The following is a 24,646-nucleotide window of genomic DNA, read 5'->3' on the forward strand; positions in this document are numbered from 1 at the left end:
TCCAATTCAAAATTTTACGATTTACTTTTTAAAAACCAAACACCTAACGAACTATAGTGTTGCAAAATATCTTCTTTTGCTTCGTTCACCAAAACGATTATGTATTGCCTTCACCGTAGCAGCGCAATGGCTGTAAACATTAGCGTAAAAAGAATGAAAAGAAAAGTATAATTGCGGCGGTTTTTTCTCATCGCCTTGTGTTTTTGAAGTGTTTGATCTTTTTCAGTTGTGTAAACCATGCGCTTCTAGCATATGATCATCATACCTAGGAGAAAAATTTGAAGAAAAACAATAAGAAAGCGTTAATTGACATTGATATATTATTGATTAGGGCTACTTTTGAGCACACTCGGCAGCCATATCTCTGTGGCAGGTTTCCGTATAGGCCAGACGGTAGAGGACGAGAAAGACGAGCAGATGTAGAACGGAAAAGTAGATGACACCAGCAGTGCGAGCTGCGCGACTTGATAGGATCATTTGTCCCTGTAAATCGTCGATAGAGAATTACTTTCAAAAAAAAAAAAAAGAGAAAAAGAAACTAGAAGGCTGGAAAGAGAGGGCTGGGGAGCCACGATGGGAGTCAATTTCTCGTTATTTGTCGAACGTTTGGGAATTCGATGCTTGCTGTATATTTCACGTACCATCGAGTAAGTGATGCGCTCAAATGGGCCCAGTTGAGCCAATTTACGTTGACGTTCTCTACGAGAGAACGAGGCAAACGGATCCAGACGGTCCTCGTATTGGCGTTCGTAGAGTTCCTCTGTTTCGGAACTTATTCCAATACCGGTATTCTTGGTAGCACGCTATCAGCAGAAAGCAAACAAAATGTGTGTGAAAAATTCTAATAATACACGCAAAATCTATCACGTTTTTAAGGAAACGCCCGTACCTGACCGGAATAGCTTTGGAGGAAGCGAACTTTCTCGTAAAGGGCCACATTATCGGTGCGAAGGCGTTCGACCTCACTGTGCAGTATCGCCATCTGCTGCTGCTGTTCCAGATTTTGCGCCTCTAATTCTTGGTTACGTTGCCTTTTTGGATAAATGATAGAAATATATATTTCAAGTGTCGATCAATGAAGTCGAACATGCTGAAAGTAAATGCTTTGAATTATTGGTTGAGATTCAAACGCCATTTACCTGAATCTTTCACGTTGAGCCTGCAAGATTGGAAGCAAAGTGATGGCTGTTTCCGAGTCGCTATGCAATCCACCGGAGACCGGTGACATCCCGGCCGACGAGCTTCTGCCCAACATGTTAACATCCTTGACAGCTTCAGCTACCCAATCATTGGCATTCGCTTGGCCCTGCAATGGTTTCAAAACAAATCAAATCACTTGGTTTATGAATATTAACGGAGTTGAACAAGATGCATATTTCACTTCTCCCTAACCGATTCCATAACGTTATTATTCGCCAACTCAATTTATGGGTCTAGTTAACCAAATACGGTGACACTAATAAAATCCTGGGGAGTTCTATTTCTTTTTACGACCTTCATTAAGGGAAGCAAATGGCGTTGCGGGCGCCGGATCCGATTCTCCCTCCCCCCGTTCGCCGTCTTCTCTCATATTCCTGCATGGATTTATGAAAGAACTGAATTGAAACGACAAGATGTGATTACCGAAATGTAAAAATTAATGTCCGAGTGTGATCTTTTCCCCTTTCATATAAAATGACCAATCAAGCCTGGCATACGCAGCGGCAGGATGTCCTGTGCTCTCGTCCAATTGACGCGGCCATTGCAATCAATCCATTCTGTACAGCTGGTTTGTACAGGACTAGGAGGAGTCGGTCGTCATCATTGCGCAAGAGGAATTCATACGTGTCGCATCACAAGCTCCAATAAACGTTGAAATCCACTGGCTGGCGTCGAAATTTGCACCCACATGTCGGATGATTATCGTCCAAATGTAATTACATGCCACCACCACCAGTTTCCCTCGCTCCCCGAGCTCGCTCCCCTCTCCCGTATTTTTCTTTTTCTTCTCTTTAGATAGAACTTGCCATGCTATCCGTGATTAAGAACATTCGTTCTAAGTGGTCACGCGGAGTCGGTAAGTTTCTGTAGCGGCCGTGGCGATGAACGAATAGAAGCAGCGGCGCAGCCAACCAGACGCGGCAGTGGCATCACATTCAAGGAGACTTAAAATTTTACATAATTGCATTGCTGTCTGGAGTGGGCTGCACAGCTATAGAAGGCGGCCAAAGAGTGTACGTATATATATTTCTATAGGAAAGTGATAGCGGCGTGTAGCAACGCAAGTGATGGGTGGCAGGAGTGAGCCAATTGAAGGAATGAGGACGGCCGGGACTGTAACAGACCGACGGGATCCGCGGAATGGTTTTCACTGGCGGCGGTAACTCGGTTTGCTCTGGCAGTGCATATACTTTGAAGATAGGTTCTCAACATCCTGATTTATTGACGAGTATGAGCTCGCGCGTGAGTCAGCTATACGAGCGCAGTCCAGTCATTTTTTTTTTAGTTTCTACTTCCACAGAAAAAAAAAAAAAGACGCTGCCTATCCGCATTAAATATATAGATATAACTTCATAGATTTAAGGGGGCGTGAGGAGGACTTTGGGCAGTGGAGTCTCTATGTACTGTTTATAGTATTTGTATGTATCGAAACCCTGCGGTATGTATCCTTTATACGGATGTATGTACTGCACAGCCAGAAGAGGGACTTTTAACTAGAGCATCTAACCAAAAAAACTAGAATTGTATACATCTATCGAAAGAATAAAAGAAATATAAGCCGAGCAAAAAGAATAGAAGAACGGGAGAAAAAAAAAATGAAACTCCCCGACAGGAAGCTGCCTTTTGAAGTTGGATCGTTTTGCATAAGTAAGGATAACCACATTTAAATAATTGAAACCCGGCTGATTCCCATGAGCAAACACATAGAGCTACCCCGGATGAGGGAATAGAAGGGAAAAGGGAACGAGAGAACAGCAAAGAAGGCACGCGCTTAGCCTCTGTATATCGATGGCGGATACGTGTATCTAAAGCTCAATAAACTATATACAGTAGTACAGTATATAGTAAATATACATACATTTATCCGAATAGTACGTCTAAAAAGTATAGTTATTGATTTTTCTTGTTTCGTTCTCTCAAACTTACTTCATATCTCTCTGTCTATATTCTGACGGCATTCTCTATTATCCACTAACATGGAGGAAAAGAAAAGAAAGTATCGTGATCCGATCGAAAATCCAGCTGCTAGAAAGAATGTTTTCCTGTTTTTCTTGTGTTTGCCTCCAGTTCGGATGTGTTTCGAATCCTCGCGAGTCATCGCCCGACCCGAGTTCCTCTTCCTATAAATATGCACGGGATGCTGACTTCTCAAACTCCCCACTAAGCGAAATAACTTGGTGATCGCAGCGATGACGACGGATGGAAATTCCCGCAAGGAAAAACGAGGAGCAAAAACTTGCACAAATTGAAAGAAACTGTTATTTTTAATTCAAAACGTTTGCAGCCGTTGGGTACGAAATAAAATCGAAAAGAAAGCATCCCCTGACTAGCGACATGTTGGATTATGTAAGAAGTGAAAGTCCCGCGCTGACATCGAATCGATGGCGCATTTACCGAAAATAATCAAGAAATAATTTCAATAAAGCCCTAAGATGCCGCGTTTGGATGGGAGAAAGCATCCATGCGGCACTGAGGCCCGGAGCTAATCTCCTTTATTTGCCTTGACCCGAGTCAACTGGAAAATAAAATAAAAAAAAAAAAAAACCAACTGAATCCCGGGACTCGAAGTCGTTCGGTGTGCTGCCCTTCTCGCCCGCCTTTTAGTGAAATGTCATCAATCGTAGAGTTCCGTTCTGTTGGGTCCTGTCTATCACAATCAGAACTCGCTCTCTTGGCACTTCGTTAAGTCGATTCTGTCACGACCGGCACATCACCTCCGGTTCAAAGCATCAGCTCAACCTCTTATACCTCCCTCTATCGCGTTATGAAATGTTTTCTTCCATTACGGATCGTCGACGTTATGACTGACTGACTCGAACGCAATAGCGGCACGACGATGATCCCGATCGCGAGTCGCTTCTCATCACATTTTAAATGTGAACGCGGAAAAAAAAAGATCTGTTCATACATTGAAACACCATTTTTTTCTGCCTCATCCCAAAGGATGAGGAAAAAAGGGGGGGGGGGCGACACGGAACGCGGGGCCCGCGATCGATGCAATTGAGGGGAAAGAAGAAAATTGTGAAAAGGGGAGGGAGCCATGGAGTTTATATGGTACAAGTACACATCTATATACCTGACGGCTCCGTCTGCGTTAATTTATGCCTACGGATCGAATTTTGACAGGGCGTTGCATGATAGCTGTCGAGGATGGCGCTATATAGAAGGCCATCATCGAGCGATCAAGTTACACGACACTTGGGAGTTGATAGGAGACGACTGGAGTGATATTGATAGAGAAAGGAGCCAAACGAGAGTTGAGAATGAGAAAACTTTAAATGTCCCGTGCAAGTAGTGGAATCATTTTCGACTCGGCTCAATCTATATCAATAACCGACTCCCCACTTTGAGCCTTTAGAGAGCGGGGTGTCAGTGTAATCCGCCCCCCTCCCTAGCATTTGATCAATCTTTTCAAAGGGAACCTTTTCTGTCGATATATGGCAAATCTTCACATGCAACGCAAGTCCTACAGACGACTATTATATACCAATCGGATAAAACAAGAGAATTGATGTAAATTAAAAAAAAAAAAACGGCATAAACTAATGGCATACCTCGGCTTCACCGCGATTCAGGGTCGATAAATGTTGAAGGCTGCTAACATCCGATTCGAGCTGCTCAATCAGTTCCCGTTGCGATTTCACCTCGGATTGAAGGCTGACATTCTCGGTCGACAGTTGTCCTGTTTTGCCTGCGTGCAAAAAAAAAAAAAATGTTTTATTGAATAGAGAGAATTAAATACAAAATCAGAAACAAGACAGTTGAAGGTTTCTAAATGAATTGGGTTAAGTGCGCTTAATATCTATGGCCGTGTTAGTAGAAGAAGATGAATGAGAAATGAAACGAACGTGTCAGCGTATGGAACAAGTGTAATGATTGAAATATCCAAGGAAAATCAAAAACGCGATCAAAAAATGTCAATCAATAAGTTTCAGAAATCGAACAAGATATTGGAGAGAGGTCGTGGGTGGGGATGGCCCCCTAATAAAAAAAAAAATCGGGAAATATACACAGCAAAAGATCAGAAATCGTCTTTTCTGTTACTTCCTTCCCTTTTTTTTCTTTCTTTCTTTTCCTTTCCCGGAGGAAAACGGGAAAGAAGACAACAGGGCCAGTGGCGAGGAGAGGAGGGGGGGGATCGACACACGATTGAACAAACAAGGTGACAAAACATACATATACACTGGAGGAGGTGGAGAGTCGAGAGAAACAGACAAGAGATAGAGAGATGAAAGAAAGGGCAAGTTAAAAGATGGAAATAAGAAGAAAAGAAGAAAAAGAACGAGAGAATAAAAAAAAAAAACAAAAGAAAGAAGAAAAAAAGATTTCCTTTTTTGTGTTTTGTCAAAGAAATTTTATATATAAGGCCATGGAAAAACGAGATTATACAGATGGGATGGTTCGTTTTCGAGAACACATCTTCGGTTTTTTGTTTTGTTTGTATTTTCTTCCATTCAAATTCTGTGCTTTCTGGACGAAAGGACAGAAACGATTATGTGACAGAAACACAAGGGGCAGTCAGTCCGTGTGCTGAGGGGAAAAGATTGAAAGGGGCGTGGGGAATCAAATCAAAAGGTTAAAACAGTTGTTTCAAAATAAGAAACAGAATTAAATCCCGTCTAGTGTTTTGCGCCTTTTGTTTTTATGCCCGTCTGTTTTGTTTTACCCAATTCAAATGAATTGTAGTTATGTACAATAAATGAAACACACAATTTCTTTTTCTTCCTTTGTTTTTCTTTTCTACTTTGTTATGTGGAATTTGGAAGATTTGGGTTGGTTTGTTTTTCATTGCGTCATCGTGAAAAACGACAAACACGAAATCGAAGAAAACAAATTTGCAAGGGGCAAGAAAGAATGAAACATTGAAAAGAAAAAATAATAATCGAGACCTGCCGGGCAGAAAAATTCACGCAATAAGCAGAAAACCCAACATAAAAAAAAAAAAAAAAAATTATTTTCTTCTTTTCCCGCTGTTTCATCAAAAGACTCGCAGGTCGGACACGTTTTTTTTACGCTACCACAATGCAAAATCTTGAGAGAGGGACAGGGAAGAGAATAGGGAATCGGGAGGGATTTTACATGTGTGTTTCCTGTGTGCGGGATTCGATTAGCGAGTGGCAAACGTGCGTTGCGAGCAAGGAACGAGCAAGAAGAATGGGTTTGCAGGAAAAGAGGGAGACCGTAGAAGTATTGGATGAACTCATCACGGGGATTGGCCATGGCATCACACACGAATTCGCCACTTATTTGCGGGCGAATGAATCAAAAGGAGAACACGCACACACAGACAACATTCGGTTGTCTTTCTTAGCCTTACTCTAAATCTGTTTCTTCTTTAAAAAAAAAAAAAAATGACACAACTAAACAGATTTCAAGTTTAGGCTTGAGGGAGGAATAAAACAAAAGACGGTACACAGCCGAGAAATAAGAGCAAAACACTCTGTTGCTTTTTCCCAGTCTTTCAACAGTTATGTTGCACGAGGAATATCTAAAAAAAAAAAAAAAAAAGACGATTTTCTTTTGTTTCTATATTATAGAACGCACACACGCACACAGAGGCTGGCATCACGCACGAATACTTGAACGAACATTAGACGAGGAGGCCCACAGGGAGAAAGACGAAACGCCGAAAATAAAAAATAATAAAAACTGATTTCCTTATTTTCCCTTCAAAAAACAAACAAAAAAAAATAAAACATTGAAAAGAAAAAAAAAGAAATCAACAACCTTTCCTCCAAATACGCTCTGCATACGAGGGCGATTACATCAATTGTGATAAGTCAGAAAAATATATAGTTACAATCATCGGGGGGATATGGGCAGAATGAGACGGGAGAAATATTCGAGGGGCGGGTTTTGCGGGAAGAGAGAAAACGAACGTACACAGCCGAAAATAATTAATACTCTCCCACCCTTAAACATCGACATCCCAGCCCGTTTTTCAAAAATTGAGGTTAAAAAGGGGGAAAGGGCAGAGTTTTTTTGTTTTTTTTCGGATGGGACCGGATATATGTATAAATATATATCGGGGGCTGTGACAATTTAAACAAAAAAAAAAATCATCTATTTACATCGACAAATGCAATTTTTTTTCAACCTTTCTGTCTGGGTATGCAAATTTGTTTGTTTCAAACTTAACTACTACAGTTTTAAAATGATTCATCTCTGGCAAAAAAAAGGGACACAATTCCTATGGCGCGCTAGACCAACATGCATACGTTTTAAAAATGGAGAACGTAAACAAAATGAATAACGAAATTCATTTTCACCTGTGCGGTAATGAAACCATTAAACAGACGATAATAGCAGAAGAGAAGCAAGAAAATTACAGCTTTTATCGGCACGAAACTGAAAAAAAAACCAACAAACGAACCGAGAGATTTAATACCGGACAAGTTTTTATATTTACTTAAACCTTTTTTTTTGTTTTTTTAAATTTTATTTATTTTTTTTTTTTAAGTTTCGTTTCTCATCCCATCCCATTTCCTACTGTAATGGGTTAGATAGAAAGGAAAAAAACAAACCATCGCAATGTAATTAAGAAAAGAAAATTGTAAACACACACGCACTTCACTGGGCCATTGTTACGATTTAGAGACCTTTGCGATTTCATCAATTATGTAAAAAAAAAAAAAAGAAAAAAGAAGAACAAAAATTGGAGGTCAGAACGGATTAAGAAGCGGGAAAAATAAAACCAAATGGAAAGCTGCTCTTTCGTCTTATTTCTCGTTACGAATTGAGGAAGACGTAAAAGAAAACTAATCCCCTTCACACAACATCTAACAAGTAAAAAATCGGGAGCAAACAAACAAAAAAAGAAGACGACATCTTTGGAGTCGGATGAGTAGACGAGTACAAGAAACTTCTATTCCCCGCATTTAAATTTTCTTTAACTTTTCCCTTATCTTTTCTCAAATAATTTAATTGGTTAATAAGAAATCCCGGTGGGAAAAAAAAAAAGGGGGAAGGAAGGAATGAAACATAAACACACGCGCACGTACGCGAGCTCTTACTTTTGTATCTGTTTCTCTTGTTTTGTTTGTTAGTTTTTTTTTTTTTGCCGCAATCAATGCAAAATAGGCGGGCGACAAAACTTTTTTTGATGCGCCCCTACACCGGATGGGTGTGTGTATGTTGGTGTCAACTACATACGAATGGAACGGGAGCAACCGAGTAAATAAAAAAATAAAAAGAGATATAAAATAGGATCGAAAAAAATAAAAGACTGGCGTCGTAAGAAGAGGAACTGGTAACGAACGTTAACACGAAGCAAATGTCACGCATCCTCCCCCCTCCCCCACTCTTTCTGGGGAGGACTTTTCTTTTTGGATAGACGTTAAGGGGAGAAAGACAAAGGAGGAAGGAAATTGCTCATCCTATAGATAACAGCGTACGTATTTATTTATTTATTTTTTTTTGCTTTGTTTCCATTCTTTGAATAAATTCGGTGGCTAATAAACTTTGTCCCCATTTTTATTTGTTAATTTTTTTTTTTTAATTATTCAGCAGCCCTTTTCGCCACCCATTCCCGTCTGTCCGTTCTGACCACCAAGTGGCACTTTGACGAGACCTGCGTTCGGCTAAAAATTAATCGCCGATTATCACACACGTAAAAAAGAAAAAAAAAATTAATCCTTCCCGCAAAAATGCCTACCAAACAACTGAATTATATAATAATCATATTTATAATAACAACAAACAGGCATACACACGCATGCATTCGGTCAGCGCATATCGATTTTTGTCTCCTTATCTGTTTTGAGAGCGGAATTTGCTCTGACTAAAAAAACTTTTAAATATAAATTATTTAAAAACGATTTTTTTTCTTCTTTTCTTTAAAGAATCCAACCCCATTTCGGCTGTGTTGTAACGTTTTGTCCTCTCTCTCTCTCTCTTTCTCTTTTTCCCACATTAGATAAACGGGAGACACTGAAGAAGGAGGAGGTGGAGGAAAGGGGGGAGTGCAGCAGTTTGCGTGATGAGAAAGGCGATGGAGCACAGAAACGTCTAGACGTACAAGTTCAGCTTCCAACTGGCTGTGTGGCCATCGCTTCACTAAACACACACGCACACTATAACCACAGCAGACCGAAAGTGTCTCGCCATTGAGATGGGGTTAAGAATGTTCGTTGTTATCATCATCTTTGGCTTCCTGATCGTCGTCCATCTTGTCCTCATCGGAGGAGGGCGATGGGGAAGGTGACGACCGACGAGACGGGCTAGTAATGTGCCGATGGTTGAATTTGTTGCTGGCCGACTCGTCTTCCTCATCGTCTTCGTCCTCGTCGTTGTCGTATTTATCGTCATCGGCCGAACTTTGACCGCCGGCCGTTTTAGCGTCCGTCTCAACGAAATTATTCAAATTGGCATCGACACTGTGATGAAAGCGAGAAGACAACAGTTTGGCTTTCTTCTTGTCACGCTCTTCGCTACTGTCACGGCCGTCTTCCGATTCTAAACGGTCGCGTTCGCGGGTGGCCGAATTCTGTTGCCAGTGCGGATTGACCCACTGAGGAGCGGCAGGTTTGCGGCTGCGACGAGACGATCTGGCCGCCTGCGCGGCCGGCTCCTCTTGAGACGACATGCTCAGGTGATTGCCAGCCGCCGTCTTCACCGCAGCCATGGCCGTCATTAAGGGACTGGCCATCTTGGCAGGGGGTCGTCCGTCACGTCTGTGCTGCGCTGTCGTCGGCCCCGTCCGGCTGGACGTGTCTGACTCGCAATCGCTTTCTTCGGCTTCCGAATCGCTCTGAGCGAGGGCGGCAACGCGTTGCCTGGCCAACGTCAAATCGAGTCCCTCGGCGCCGGGCGCCATGTCCGGCGACGGGTTGCCCAGTCCCATACAAAATTGCGACAACATGCCAGTGGCGTAGAACGGGTAGGGCATACCGAGCGACGCCATCATGTTCAAATTGCCCGCCAACTGGGGCGGCAGGCCGGCCAATGAGGCGGGTAAATTCATACCACCGGCGCCGGCGCCAGGGTGATGACCACCGCTACCGCTACCACCTGTGGCGGCGGCGGCGGCGGCGTGTCCTGAAGCGTCCTCGCCCGCAGCCACTTGCATTTCAAACAGACGCTGATGGAAGAGCAGCCGGAAGTGGATGGGATCAAACTGGCCCGAACTTTCACGGCCACCGTTGACCATGGCGGCCGGCGAAGCGGATGACGAGATCTCTTCCTTGGCGGGGCAATCCAAAGAGTTGGACTGCTGTTGCTTGAGGCGCATGCGGTGGTTGTGGAACCAGTTGGTGATGGTCCGAGTGGACAGGTTGAGCTCTTGGGCCAGAAATTCCATCACCGATGTGCTCGGGTACGGGTCCAAACTGAAGGCCAACTTGAGCGCTTCCTTCTGCTGGTCAGAGAAGAGTATGCGCTGCTTCTTGGCCGGCGACGGCGACGACGACGACAGCGAAGCGCCAGCGCCCGTCGTCAACGACGTCGCTTGATGGTGGTGGTTCGCATTGCCGCTGTAAGGAGACGGGCTTCCGCCCATCGAGCCATCGTTGCTCGAATTATCGCCGCCCATGAACGAATTGGTATTGCTCGAAGCGTTGGAATTGGGTCCGGCCGTATCGGCAGCGCTCATCGGGAATCCCAGATCGCGTCGGCGCTTGCCGGCCTCCCGTCGTTCCGTCTTCAATCGCTGGATGTGTTCGATATTGCGCGGGTCGCTCAGCCACAGTTGCATGCGGATGAACGGCTCTCGGCCCTTGATGCTCAACATGTGCCACGGTTTCGGCTTGGACAGCAATTCAGAGACGGAGCCTTGCGACAAGCCCAGCACAGCCTCGCCAAAGATCTATACAAACAATTGAATGTTGAATCAATAAATTCATTTAGATTTGAGCAGAGAAACACGGAGGAAGGATGTAAGGTCAATGAAAAAATAAATAAATAATAATAATGTACCTTTTGTCCGATATTATTGGCCAGGAGGACTTCTTTGATCTTGGTCGTCATTCCCTGGGTGTCGAGCTCTTGCGTCAACGCCGCCAGCTCGTAGACGCTGTGCGCCGGAAGTGAATAGGCCGCCAAGGTCGGAATTCCTGATCCGGATAAACCGTGGCCGGCTGATGGGGTCGAATTGTCGTCCATCGGACTGGGCGTCATACCGTTACTAGTGCTATTGTTATTATGGCCGCCCAGCTGAGTGCTGGACAACGATTTGCTGACGCAAGCAGAGCCGGAATTCTTTTCGCTCTTGACCAGAACTGGAGATGGATGCAGTTGTTGTTGTTGTTGTTGGTGCTGTTGGTGCTGTTGCGCCATATGGGACGCGAGGTTGCGCTGATTGAGGCTCGACTGGGCAGACATGAAATGCGCCAACGTGGCGCCATAAGTCAACCCAGTCGGGATGGGACTCGTCCGTCCGGAAAGGGACGAATTCAAATCCATTCCAGCTCCGTGTGTCAGCGATGCGAGGGCGCTGGTGGGGCCTCTGAGGCCGTGCAGAGCCATGGCCGAATGGGCGAGGCTATTTGGCGACAAATCCATACCTCCAGTCGAATTGCCGCTGGCCGACATGGCCGGCGACGTGGCCGGCATTGATGTGGGTGTCATCATCTTGGCCACCGAGTTCTTCAAAGCTGATTCTGTTTCAACGAAACGACAGGACATTAATCAGGACGTGCTCAACGAGAATTTCCGAGTTCGGAATGGAGAACTTGAAACTTACGTGACGATCCGGAATAGCCGCCCGTCCGCATCAGTTTCTCCGGTGCGATTTTGTACTGAGACGCCACCAACTTGTGGACGGCGTTCTCGTCTTCCAAGAAGATTTTCATCCGGATGAACGGTTCACGCCCTTTCTGAGTCAGCATGTGCCACGGTTTAGGCCTGGCCAGCAGGTCCGACACGGATCCCTGAGAGAGGCCCAGCACCGACTCGCCAAACAATCGCTGGCTAATAGAATACTGGCTCAGCTGTTCTTTCACCTAAACAATCGGAACAAAAAAATTAGATTTCAAATCAATTCGCTAATTCTAACGGCATTTGCGGCAAGTCCACACTATTGCCCCTTCCCCCCTTAACCCCCACCCACACTTCCTGCTATTGTGTGCGGATGCAATTCAATCCGTGTGTGTTCGCGTCGGTATTGAAATAGATAAATTACGCAAACGGGAGAGCGTTGTCCCGAAGTGAAAGTGAACGCGGAGAAAGGAGAATAGCAGGTGCAAAACGCACCCAAAGGAGGGCAGAGAGGGAAAAGGGGTTCATTCAAAGCTTTTTTTTTTGAACGGTTATTTCTCTTTTGAATTGCAAGGGAACAATTGATCCGGTCCACCACCACAAAAAAATAAATAATAATGAAGAAAAAAGACGAAGAATGGGAAGCGGGAGGGCAAAGTGGGGGCACTGCACAAGAGAATACAGAGAGAGTATCGTGACTTGTGGCTCGCCTATTTGCACACAAAACTCCAACAGATACATTTACAAGAGATAAAACTTAAAAGACAAGGGATTTGAGGGGGTGGTGTGCGTTCACGGTGCAGCAACAACAACAACAACAAGTCGCAAGGTTTCCTTGAATGCACGCCGGTAGGAGGTCGGTTAGATGGAAGGGAGATGGAGCGCGAGTTTTGAGTTGCTCTAAACTCCTTCCAGGTATTTTCAATTAGCTACGGCCAGAAAGAGACAATAGACTCGACGTCGCCGCGTCTGTTGGATTCACCTGGCTCCCGTGTACGCCAACGGGCGAATTGGCGCTAAGGGGGTAGCGAAACAAAGCCAACACTATTTGTAAAAACTGAACTAAAAAGGAAAAAAAGAAGAAGTAACCGTTGCTGAAGTTATTGTGCGTGCATTTCAGAAGACGGGGCAGCATTGTAAACTATAAACCCCCAAAATAGCAAACAGTACCGTAACTCTTCGTCTAGTGTGCTGCCATTGTTGTGCGGCGTTACGCTTCCCATAGCGCGCTACTCACAAGTTGCTACTCCGATACCCGAACAATGCGCTGCAACCGAACCCAACGTTCCGGGCGATCAAGACGTCACAATTTTAGCGCGCGCGTTGAAAATCTTGGCATACTCAACGTGAGACTATCGAAACCCTCATCGCCCCCCTCCTGCCACACTCGGTGGGTCTTTAATGAGTTTATTGATTGGCATAACTCGTGTTCGGTTAACGGGGAAAATGCCCGCAAGCTGAGTTTAATTTCGTGCGGGTATGAACGCACATGGTGTTTTGTTGCGTCAGTTTTGACAAGTATCGACGGGGGAGTGGATGGTAAATGAGAAACGACGCACCGGATGTAACAATGAAGAGAGGAAATGATAATAATAAAAAAAAAAAGAGGTGGTAGATGATATTTACCTTTTTGACGATGTCCTCCGTGTTGAGGTTCTGGTAGGTGTCAAACTGTTGCTGAGTGATGGGAGGCAAGATGGCTTTCATCGGTCGTTGCGTCACCTGCGGCAGCGTAGGATTGGCCGGCTGCGACATCAACGAGTTGGTGATGGACGCGATGCGCTGCAACGGCGAAGCTACGCCGCCATTTGCAGCCGTCACACCCGCACCGGCAGCGCCACTTCCCGGCGGCTCCTGTCGTCGCCGTACTGGATTCGTCCGGCGACAGGCTGGAAGACGGCCGAAGAATGTTGTGCAGCGAATGAGGCATGTAGAGGCCCATGGCATTGTCCGTCGATTTCGACGAACTGTGCGCTAAATTGCTGCTGGCCGTCTCTCCAGCGACGCTCCTACTCCGTTCGCCATTCTCGCCCGGCGTGAGCAGCAACGATTTGTTGTTGGCAGCCGAGCCGACAGCTGATCTCATTTTGCCCACGTCCCGCTCCGAGCTTTCCTCGTCGCTCCGCACGCTTCCGGCCCCCGTGGCGCTTTTGGGTAGCGACAGGTCTTGAGGGAAACCATTGCTCACGTGTCCGCTTATGCTTGTCGTCGATTGATGTTGGCTTCCGGCGCTGCCGACGGGCGTCGATGTCAAATGGCCAGCGGCTGCCGTTGTGGCTGTCGCCGTCGTCGTCGCATTGGTGGCGTTCGATGACGTCGGCGGCTGCATCAACCGGTTGAGCTCCTGTTGGTAAACATCGAGAGCCATGCGGATCTCTTCGGGTGTCCGCTCAAAGAGTGCGCTAGTGTACGATCTAAGGAAACAAAACAAAAACAAGACGCAAAACAAGAAAACAAGTTCGGTCAGTCACCACTTTTCATGTTTCTTTTCTTTTGTGTGTCTCGAAAATTTAAGAAGAAATAAAAATCCCAATCGTTCGGGATACATTCCGAGACACTTCTATTTTCAGTCGACGAGCTGTTTGCGTACATAAGAATGCAGATTTTGTTTTCTTTTTTATGTGGGAGGGTTTAGTTGTTTTTCGTTTTATTATTACTTTTTGTGTGTGTGTGTGTGTGTGTGTGTGTTTTGTTTGCTGAATTCGCACGGGGGTGTACGAAACGCCCGTCGGCGGATGAACAAGAACAAAACGGATAACCAAGAAACAAAACCCCCCCGAAAATTGAAAGAGAGAGCGGTGAAGCGTGTTGCTTGTTGCGCCATTAAGGAAAAAATAAAATAAAATAATGAGTCGAAAGCTTCGTAGTAGCAGAGTCTCTTTCTCCCCGTTTTCCTTTTGTTTTTAACTGTCATCCGTTGAAATGGACGCCAAAGTGATGAACGATCAGCCGACACGAATGTCGGGTCATTGTAAATCACTCTGGTCACACACCATCCCTATTTCTGTTTTGTGTTTTTATTTTTTTTTCAATGGATAATCATTTCTCTAGCAGCATTTCGTTACTTCCCTTTTGTTTTTCTTGTCTTTATGCAAATTTTGATTTTTGATTGACTTTATTGTTTTGTTTTCTTCTTCTGCCGATTGTCATAAAGCAACGTACCTATTGTAGTCGCGGAGATTGGATGCCATGGCTCTGGGTCCGCCTCCAGCTGCCAGGGCAGATAATCCGGATAGGTGGGCCGGATTAAAAGCGGCTGGATTGAATGCGGTCGACGAGCCTGCCGACATCATTTTGGCCAGTTCGTCGTGATAGATGCGCAGTACTTGCTCTTGCGAGATATCGTCGTGATCTGGTTTGCGTCCGCGACGTTGCTGTTGTTGTTGTTGTTGCAACAACAGATTAGCACTGCTGCTACTATTGTTGTTGTTGTTGTGGTGGTGGTGATGGCTAGACGAAGAGGTGGGGGTGGTAGTGGTGGTAGTGGCACTAGACGTTGGTGTGGCATTGGCTCCAGCCGATGGGCATATCGGTTCCACTTTCGGGCCGGGTGATGGCGTCTACCGGAAATCAAACGAGAAATAAATACAAAAATAAAATAAAATGTGTTAGGAAAATAATAACAAAACAGAGATGATTACACACATATGGATAGACGTCATCGGCATAACACGCTATCAACTAAGCTATTTGAATAGCCATCTGGAAATGTTTTGGAATTGAGAACAAGCTGCTCGCGTTTGAGCTCATTTTTTTTTCTTTCTTTCTTTCTCCTCTTTCGAACGGAGGGGATGTGCTGCTCACCAGCGAAATATTTCATTTTTAATGCGAGGGAGGGGTGCGCGCAACGCTGGCGCAACGAGCGAAACGGTCCATTTAATGTCCCGACGTGCTCGTTTTCTTTCGCGGTGGCCGAGCCGAGCGCAAGGCCTCCGCCCACACACTCTCGGGCGTCGATCTAATATATAAGGATATTTTCTCTTCTTCTCCTATTGCACTGCTCCAACAAGCAGATGTTCTCCAAACGCCATAGGCGGCTATACTAAGTATATAGTACTAGCGGGGGCAGTTTCAAAAGACTCGACACACACACACACAAATCGACTTCTCTTTTGTTTTTTCTATTGAATTCCAACTTGTTTGTCAACTTCCAATTTTTAATGGGCCATGCCGTAAGTGGCTGTCTTCGCTCTTTTTCTTTACACGATACCCTGTTATTTTGAATTGTACCTGTGTTTGGCTGGGCGGTTTGCTCTCGTCGCTACCCGAATCGTCGACTTGTTGCGCCCGTAGAGCGGCGCTGGCTTCGTGCAGGATGTGGGCGATGCGTTCCTCGGTAACGGCGCTCTCTTCCGTCTTGGTCGCTACTGACGATCCCCCGGTTTCTTTTCCTGAATAAAACAAAAAAACAGAAACAAAAATTGAAGGATACGAATGTCAGTTTTTTTCCAGCGATAATTACACGGCGTTGTCTCATTCTAAATTACACGTCCGTCCGTTTCACAACTCGACGATGATCATAAAATATATATATATATATGTGTGTGTGTAGTATATATCTAAGAAAAAAGCCATTGAAGCGTGAGATCAAGCGACCAGGCGTCAACGAGAGAGTTTGATCAATGAGTTGACTGGACCGGCACACTAGTCAGTGAAGGGGATATGGCCGCTGTCTATTCTTTTTGTTTTTTTTCTTTTTATTATTATTATATCTGCCCCACATTACACAGATGTGAGATAGATAGGGGAACACAAAAAAATAGATGGATAAATCTCTAGTAGATGAAAGACACCATGAAAAAACAAAAAATGAACGTACGAATGAGGAATGGAAACAGTTCCACAGAGCGTGACTGTACTGCGGGCCACTTTCTTTTCCCTATTTTGTTATTTATTTTTTTTTTTTTGCGGGTTCCTTTTCTTCGCATTATATTTTCTCCTACCGACATTTCAAAGATGTTATAGTTTATACCCGATATTAACTACTGGCCTTTTTCTTTTTTTTTTAAAGGGGGTGTCTGTGTGTTTCAAACGTTATTACGATAGTGAAATCTCTTTTCAGAGTTCTTCAACATTTAAAAAGTGGGAAAACGAACACATGTGGATATAAATAAGGTAAAAAAGAAAAAAAAAGAGGGAGAGATAAGAAGAAGAAGAAAAAGGAGAAGATAGAGAGACAGCTGGAGAGATGATGGATGATGAAACGTCAAACATCCATCTCTCTCTCTCTCTCTCTTTTCCTCCTTCTGCGTTTGTCGTCTCGGGCTGCCGGCCTTGAAATAGAACTTTTTGGCTGCCGGGCAAGAGCGGGAATCGAAGTGGAAGAAGGAAAAAAAAAATGAAATTGAAGAACTTGATTTGATATGAAGCGCGTAATGAGTAAGAGGTACAGAAAAGAAGGCGATGACTTCAAAAACATTGATCCGAAAACAACAAAAAAAAAAAATAAAACAAAACAAGATCTATGGTGCTAGAAAAAAACACAGCCGAGATATTCAAACATGGCGCCAGTCCCGCAGCGCTGAAGAAAACCCTCGAGGCCTCAAATCATTTACGACGATGATGGCATTTGGCTTCCTGTTTTGAACGTCGTTTTCGTTTTTTGTTTTGTTTTGAATCCCCCACAAAATGTCACCGACCCGATCGAGATTTTCTAATTGGTTAGAGGTATTCAAACTATGCTGCCGTTGAGGACAATTGGCCACATCATCCGGAAAAAGAAGAAGAAAATTTTAAAAAGTCTGGTAATAATCAAAAACAACCGCTGGCAGAGCGGATCGTTTGTTTTCCATTCGTCCAAACGTTACCGCCAACTTTTGACGAATGCCATCGCGGTTTGATGTTGCGGGAGTGCCCATTAGGACCCGCCGCCGCCGCCGCCACCCCGGATCATCATCATGTCACATGCCTTTCTCAACTCGCCCGTCTTTCCTCCCTCTTCCCTCTCATCTCACTCCGTCCATCTTCCATCTATATACACACACACACACACGACCGCAAATCGTGTATTTGTAAGGGCTTTATAACGAGGTCGCCATGCGATGAAATCATCGCTTCTTGTTTCGATAATCAAACAATTTTAATTTGATGGCTGTTTTCATTTTCTCTCTTTCCCCCCGTTTGCCCATTAGGATTTCAACACATTTCAACAGAAGCCTTCGATGACGTCACAATTTCAAGTCAATATCGAATTTCATTGCGAAAAAAAAAAAAAATTTGAAAAGAAATGGATTTTTCTTTTAATTCATCCGTCGCTCGTCGTATCTCACGTCGTAAAATCTCACGCAAAGAAGAAAAAAAAATCGACCGCGGCGCTTAAAGTCCCCGAGGGATGATAAGTCGTTAATGAGAGCAGTGCCGTGCCGAAACCATTCATCACCTTCTTTTCGTTTTTTTATTTTTTTCTCCCCTTAGGGTTACTACTGATTTGAGCTACAGTAGCATAAAACGCTAGCAAACAAGCAAGAAAAAAGAAAAAAGAAGTCGACAAAGATAAAAAACATACACAGCGAGAGGTCTGCTAGGGCTCCTGAAGAAGGAGAATTAGCCCTCACCGAAAAAGAAGAGCCCAAAGGAGGTTCTATCATTTGCTTTCCCGCAGGATGTATAGCGTGTGAAACATGACAGAACGCATCGTCGTCCACATCGTTTTTTTCTTCCCCCGATGTGACCCTCATCTAATTTGGGACTAGAGATTTTTCTTAGTAGAAGTTTGTCATTTGGGTCTTTCGTATTTTTGTTTTGTTTTGTTTAAATGTCCCCCTTTTGTGCAATGACAAACCACGCAACAAAACAGAAAGAGAAAATAGAGAGTAATAATAAAAGAGAGGAAAAAAAAATAAATAAATAACCGTCACCGACGTCGATGACAAGAATGGAGAGGCGGAATTGCAAATAAAAATAAAAAACCACACCCTGTTTCCGGTGAGATTCTAATCTCTTTCTTTCCACTTTTTTTTTCAAAGCTAAATTTTAACAATTCCAGCTGCTTTCCCTCTTTCTCCGTTTTTTTTTTTTCGTGTTCTCGCTCCTTACACAAAACGAGTAATGATCATTAAAAAAGGAAAAAAAGCTGAAATTCCAAAGCAAATCCCCCTTTCATTCGCATAGCGGCGCTCTCATTGCCGGCAGTTTATTCTTTTCTTCCATTTTTATTTTTTCACCGTCTCTTTCTCTTTTAATCATTTATATATAACAAATATATATCCTCCCTTTTTTTTTTCATTCACATTATTTTAAAATAAATGAGAGCTAGTGGCAGAGAAACAAAAAAATTGTCTCTTAAACGGGTCACCCAAATAAGAAAAAAACAAAACAAAAACGGATCAATGAATAATCAGAAATGAATGGTGAAAAAAAAGAGAGAATTGAATGGTTTGTTTCCTATGAAATAGCAGATACTAAAGTAAAGAGCCGTTATTACGTAGAAAGAGAAAAAAACGAAAAACGATTGATAATGTAGTACCTCGATTAAGCGCAAATGTCGCTGTAATTGCATTGATTATGTTCTCCTATAGTTTCTTTTGTGAACGGCGCGTTTACCAACAATCGAACATACAACGGAAACGTCACGGGGATGACACAACATCAGAAAGGCCCACCACAAACCGCACACACAAAATCCAAACAGTCGGGGAAATCGACACGACCGGCAGCTGTTTTTCCCACCGTCTCTACGTTGAGTTGGCCGAAACTGAGCGCTGCGGCTGGGAATTTTTTTTTCCACGTCTTCGGGAGTCTCTTCCATAAGCGATCGTTCAATTGTTGAATCAATCTTAGATTACACGCCGATAGAGAGGAAGGGAAAAAAAAAAGAAAGGCGAAACAAAAGAGGGAAATCAAAAATGGCGGAATTTCACGTCAAGACTAAACCAAAAAAAATCATAATTTCTTTATTGTGGGTGGTGTGTCGCCATTATGCTTTTGTGTTAACCTTCGGATGGATGACAATCGACGGCGTTGCCAAATAAGTCTGTTACGTCATTTGAATTTTTTTTTCTCATTTCGGCTATGTCACCGATGACTTTCACTTTGACGTCTTTCATAGCTCTCGGGTAATATCGATAGAATTAGCGAGTTACGGACGACCGATTCCAGGTATATTAAGCAACAGGCAGGAAGGCAAAGGGTGAAAGAAAAAAAATACGGACTAATTATTGTTGACGATTGTATACAATGGCCACAGCTGTCGAGACCTTGAGATCCATTGAGCTTAACAGTTGACTGGTTAACAGCTAGTGACGCACTTGCACATTTTGATTTGATTTTTTTTTTTTGATATTGTGACCGTCGTGGCTGTTGCTGTGCTGTTGCTATCGTCAACTGCTTGTCTTTAACCCTCTCACAGTTTCAACAATTACTAGCCCCAACTGTTTGTTGTAGACTTTTCTTTGTCAGTCATGTCGTCTCTTTGATTTTTTGAAGCCTCCTCTCTCTCGATCCGAGAGGCTTCTCGCCTTCCTACTGGCGCAACAGAAATGAAAACGACTTAAAAAAAAAAAGAGCGAAATACGCAAAGTGAGAAAAAACAAAACAAAACAAAAAAGATGGAGGAATAAATATCTCTCAGCTCAACGGCTAGTAGCTAAATTTAAATCCTCCCGCGGAGCTCGGCGAGTTGCCACCAGGGCACAGTATCCAATAGGACAACTACCGACGACCTCCCCCCTTCAACGGAGAAAGAAACAAAAACGCAAACATCTGACGCGTTTCTTTCTTTTTCCCCCCACCGAAACAACATACACCACAAACTATCGAGAATGAGTCTATGAGATGGCCGGGAATGCGTGTCCGCCTTTTTCCCGAGTGACAAGCGAAAATCAAATAAAATTAAAAACATTTTTTTGGGGGATTTTCTAACGCTACTATTCGTCCCAACAACAACAACAACAACAACAACCAGCGTGAAGAAAGAAAAAGAATTTCATTTTCTTTTTTCAAAAATGGGAAACTGATCCAAATATATCCCGTTCTGGAGAATCCAGGGTGCGGATTGCGCCGATGAGCCTGACAACATCTTCCGTCCTTTCTTTCCTGTTCTCTCTTTCTCTCGTTCTACGAACGAGCGTGTGTGTGTGTGTGTTAAGTTGGTTATTTGACGTTGCGCATGTGACGCGATTGATTGGATGAACATGTCACTGCGATTGGCGGCAAATGACTCTTTCAGCGGCCGCTAAAGGAAAGACGAAAGATACGTCGTCTTTCGAATTAGAAACAAAACAAGGTAAATATCAAAAAAGGCCATCCCCGAGAGAGAGAGAGAAAGAGAGAGAGAAACAAGTAGGCAGCGGGAAAAGAAACAAGAACATAAATAAACAGACACACAAAGGAAGGGGCAAATAGAACCGACACCCCAGAGCGCATAAAGATTTCAGGGCATTACGAGATCGAAAAAAAGAGAGATGTGTTTCACATGTGTTCGTTAAGAGGCTTAACAGATCGCCACATAACCAAATGACCAAACCCACTCGCACTGTCTAATTACGTATTTATAGACGACGAGCGCAACTTGTAAATGTTTCAAATGTTTCTGAAAACAAAAACAAAAAAGCGCATCATTTCCTTTTCTCTTCTTATTGCGGATATGGAAATGACTGATCGGCTTTGTTTCTTCTTGAATTTTTCATGGAAGAAAACCCCAATCTCTTCTTAAACTGGACGATGTTAGTGGCAGGAAACAGCAAGGCCCCAACCAAAAAGAGAAAGACGACCATAATGGCGAGTTCAGTAGGGTCTTGTCTAGATCTCAATGAACGGAGAAAAAGGACACGGAACTAACTTTTCTTTAAATTTTTTGTGTCGTCGTAGATTACAAGGCTAACGAAAGTAAGAGGATAAGATCCGAATAGATCGCGGTAGAGGATTGAACTTTTTCTCGATTCTCTTTTCTTTCTGATTTGTAATTATTGACACTGCCCCTCTAAAGGGATCTGACCGCGCCGTCTTATTCAAAGTATATATATCTTTTCTTTTCCATCTCCTTATAAAGAAGATGAAGTGAGCCGGATGCTAAAAAGGGAAAGAAAAGAAAAAAAAAGGGAAGACGCCGGCCTGAGCGACGGGCCGTGGGGAGTTTGGCAATATGCAGATCAGGTCGCCATTGTTGGTTCTGTCATCCGATTCGGAGTTTTCTGAACGCATAACATCGTTTCTCTTTTTCTTTAGATTTCCCCTCTTCAATAAAAAGGCCAAGAGAACAGAAAAAAAGAAAAAGTTTGTTCATTAAGATGGACCCTGATTGGAGAAGACGGAACCAACCGTTCCCCGCTCACGCCGCTATTGAGATCGGGATAACGGGTTTAGAAGAAGAAGAAAAAAAGAGCAGCAAAAAGAAGAACGAGCTTCATTTTGATGATACCCTCAACAGTATAGGACAAGGAGAAGCAAACTTTTCTTCTTCTTCTTCTTTTGATTTGACTCTTTTGGATATTTGCACGGCTTATACAAGATGGACGGATGCCATTTGCGAGCAGAAAACCGGGCGGCTGATAGTCAAATGCAAGACTTTTGGTAAACTCCCCGACATGTCGGCGGCGCAGAAAAAGCGAATCCTTGATTAAACCCCTTCCCCCGCTGACTACACACACACACACACACAGTTACACACACTTGGAAATAGGAGAGCGCGGGGCTTTCTAAGTTTTGCATCCGTTTGATACGACGACAGAGACTCTCGTCCTCTACTTATTTTCATCTGTTTTTATCGGCGCTCATCATCATCGACGCGGCCTAACTAGACGACGCCAGAGACCCAATCAAGCCGCCCCTCTTTCGTCCCACCCTTTTATTTCTTTACAAGATAAAAGAGGGTACCACCATCACTTGGGCATACACAAGAAAGAATCGCATGCAAAACGGAACAAGATGGATCGAGATCCATGGCTGGCGGCGGCCAACTTTTAACGGCCCTTTTTTTTTTTTTCTCTCTTTTTCATAATTACCAAAAGGCAGCGCACACTTCGGCTGATACAATTTAAGTAGCAAACAGTTGCTCGACAAAAGAAAAGAAAAGAGTAATCATCATTTGATTAGAACTCATTTCCTGGAGTGTTTAGGTCTCCCGTTTTTCTTTTTTTGTTTGGCCGCCGACTTCGACTTCTCTGGGACCGCGAAACGACAATGTCTTCATCGTCAGTTGTAACAAGAATTTATAAAAAAAAATGTAAAAAAAAGACGCTTTTTTCTTTCTACGAGCCCGCGCATTTCTTCGGATAATGACGACAATAAAAAACAAAACGAAACGATAGGAGCTGCTGCTGTGTGGTGGGGGCTGCCGATATATTTACCTTGTGGGAAACAAGAAAGGAATTGGGTGGGGGGGAGGAATAAAAGATGATGGGGACAACAAAAGGTGATTAACAAACGAAAAAGATACCGACGCCGCCACCTCAACATATAGAACGCACGCGTGTGTCTTGGCGGTGGGATATCTTCATCTATCGGCTCCCACATTTTCTTCTCGGTCGGTTCATAACAAAAGCTACCTTGATCTCCCCCAACTCTCTCCCTTTTAACTCCCGTCTCTCTCGGGGATTTTCTTGTTCGACGCGCATTTTTTTGTGTTAAAAATAATTATTTTTATTTTTATTTTCCTTCATCGCCAACAAAAGAAAAAGAAAAAATGAAGACATAAGGCGGCGGCGGTGTCTCTTTTAAAGTTTCTTAGCCAACAAAAACAGTTGCGCATCGGCTAGTAGGAACGATGTTGGAAAAAGAAAAGAAAAAAAACGAGCGGAAAACAAGTGAAGTAGAGAACGAAAATAGGGGCCAACAAAGTTAATCGACGCCGACAAAAGGTGTGCGACGCGCACAGCTTGGATGCCTATTGTCCCGCACGACGACATCGAAACTGACGTCATCCGGGATGAAGATGCAAGTATATCACAAGTCAACCAACTCGCACAAGAAAAACAAATCTTTCTCCTCCTTACGAAAAGGAAGGACAAAAATCTAGATGGACAAGGAAATAAAAGAATCCCGATAGACCACCATTTTTCACAAATAAAAGACGCAAAAAATGATGGGTCAAATACAAAGATACACGAACGCACGACGAGATGAGGATGCGCTTGACCGACGGAGCGTACTGGCGCCCCAATAGTCGATGTCTCGTTTCATTAGAAACAAAATAGAATCGATCCCTCCCCCCCATCATCATCAAAAGAAGAAGAAGAAGAAAGTCAAGTGGTGCTTCCTGCAAAGCGCAATGATAGTGCTGCTGTCATTTTTCGTTTCTAAGAAGTTGATGATGATGGACATGGGCGTCACCAATACGTGCATCCGTTCGATCCGTTCTCCTTCTACTCTCTCGTCCGCCGTCTGCCCGTCTCACGACGGCGCGCCATGACCCCCCAACGAACAAGAACGTGAGACCAGTGCCGCCACCAGTTGCCCTCGAGAGTCGATTGGCGACGGACAAAATAATCGACTTGACTACTCCTACCGCTATTACACACAGCCGCCAGTCCAGGTCGAGACCTGTTGATCTACTGGATTTTTTGTTGTTGAAAATGCCCTGCAGGAGCGATGCGATTGTTCACCTTCGATGCAATCACGTCTATTAAAACACAAAAAAAAAAAGAAGAAGGGTAACACAGACTATATATATATATATTTTAAAAAAAGGGAAAAGCAAAGAGATAATGGGTCCGTGTTACTCTTCTTCTTTGACAGTCTCTCTCTTTCCTTTTTTCTTTTTCTCATAGTCGATTATTTTTTTGTGGCTATTGTGTGTTTTGTTGACTCCCGCTGGCAA

The 24,646-nt window shown here is 43.8% G+C and overlaps 2 protein-coding genes across 2 annotated transcripts in view; both read right to left on the minus strand.

Annotated features, from left to right (window-relative positions):
* Positions 1–222: 222 nt before the first annotated feature.
* Positions 223–1,401, minus strand: LOC116930469 (protein CASP). Its single transcript, XM_032937877.2, has 6 exons — positions 1,393–1,401; positions 1,140–1,306; positions 890–1,031; positions 642–803; positions 338–483; positions 223–265 (listed from the first exon to the last, which is right to left on the minus strand). Exons 1-6 carry the CDS (start codon positions 1,399–1,401, stop codon positions 223–225), a joined length of 669 nt encoding a protein of 222 aa, XP_032793768.2.
* A 6,422-nt stretch (positions 1,402–7,823) lies between these two features.
* LOC123467590 (homeobox protein cut-like) overlaps positions 7,824–24,646 on the minus strand; it is a gene marked incomplete at its 5' end in the record, with an annotated part of 86,109 nt that continues 69,286 nt past the window's right edge. The window contains 7 exon segments of the mRNA XM_045167460.1: positions 7,824–11,002; positions 11,113–11,795; positions 11,879–12,137; positions 13,519–13,735; positions 13,737–14,306; positions 15,055–15,452; positions 16,123–16,283. Of these exon segments, the coding sequence (XP_045023395.1) occupies positions 9,317–11,002; positions 11,113–11,795; positions 11,879–12,137; positions 13,519–13,735; positions 13,737–14,306; positions 15,055–15,452; positions 16,123–16,283 (3,974 nt within the window).

This window comes from Daphnia magna, unplaced genomic scaffold, assembly GCF_020631705.1.
Source record: "Daphnia magna isolate NIES unplaced genomic scaffold, ASM2063170v1.1 Dm_contigs200, whole genome shotgun sequence".
Taxonomy (NCBI): domain Eukaryota; kingdom Metazoa; phylum Arthropoda; class Branchiopoda; order Diplostraca; family Daphniidae; genus Daphnia; species Daphnia magna.

Coding starts and splice junctions, on each gene's coding strand:
- LOC116930469 (XM_032937877.2), bottom strand. Junction 1,032..1,139: donor GCTCAACGTGAAAGATTCAG/GTAAATGGCGTT, acceptor TTATCCAAAAAG/GCAACGTAACCAAGAATTAG. Junction 266..337: donor GCTGCCGAGTGTGCTCAAAA/GTAGCCCTAATC, acceptor TTTTTCTCCTAG/GTATGATGATCATATGCTAG.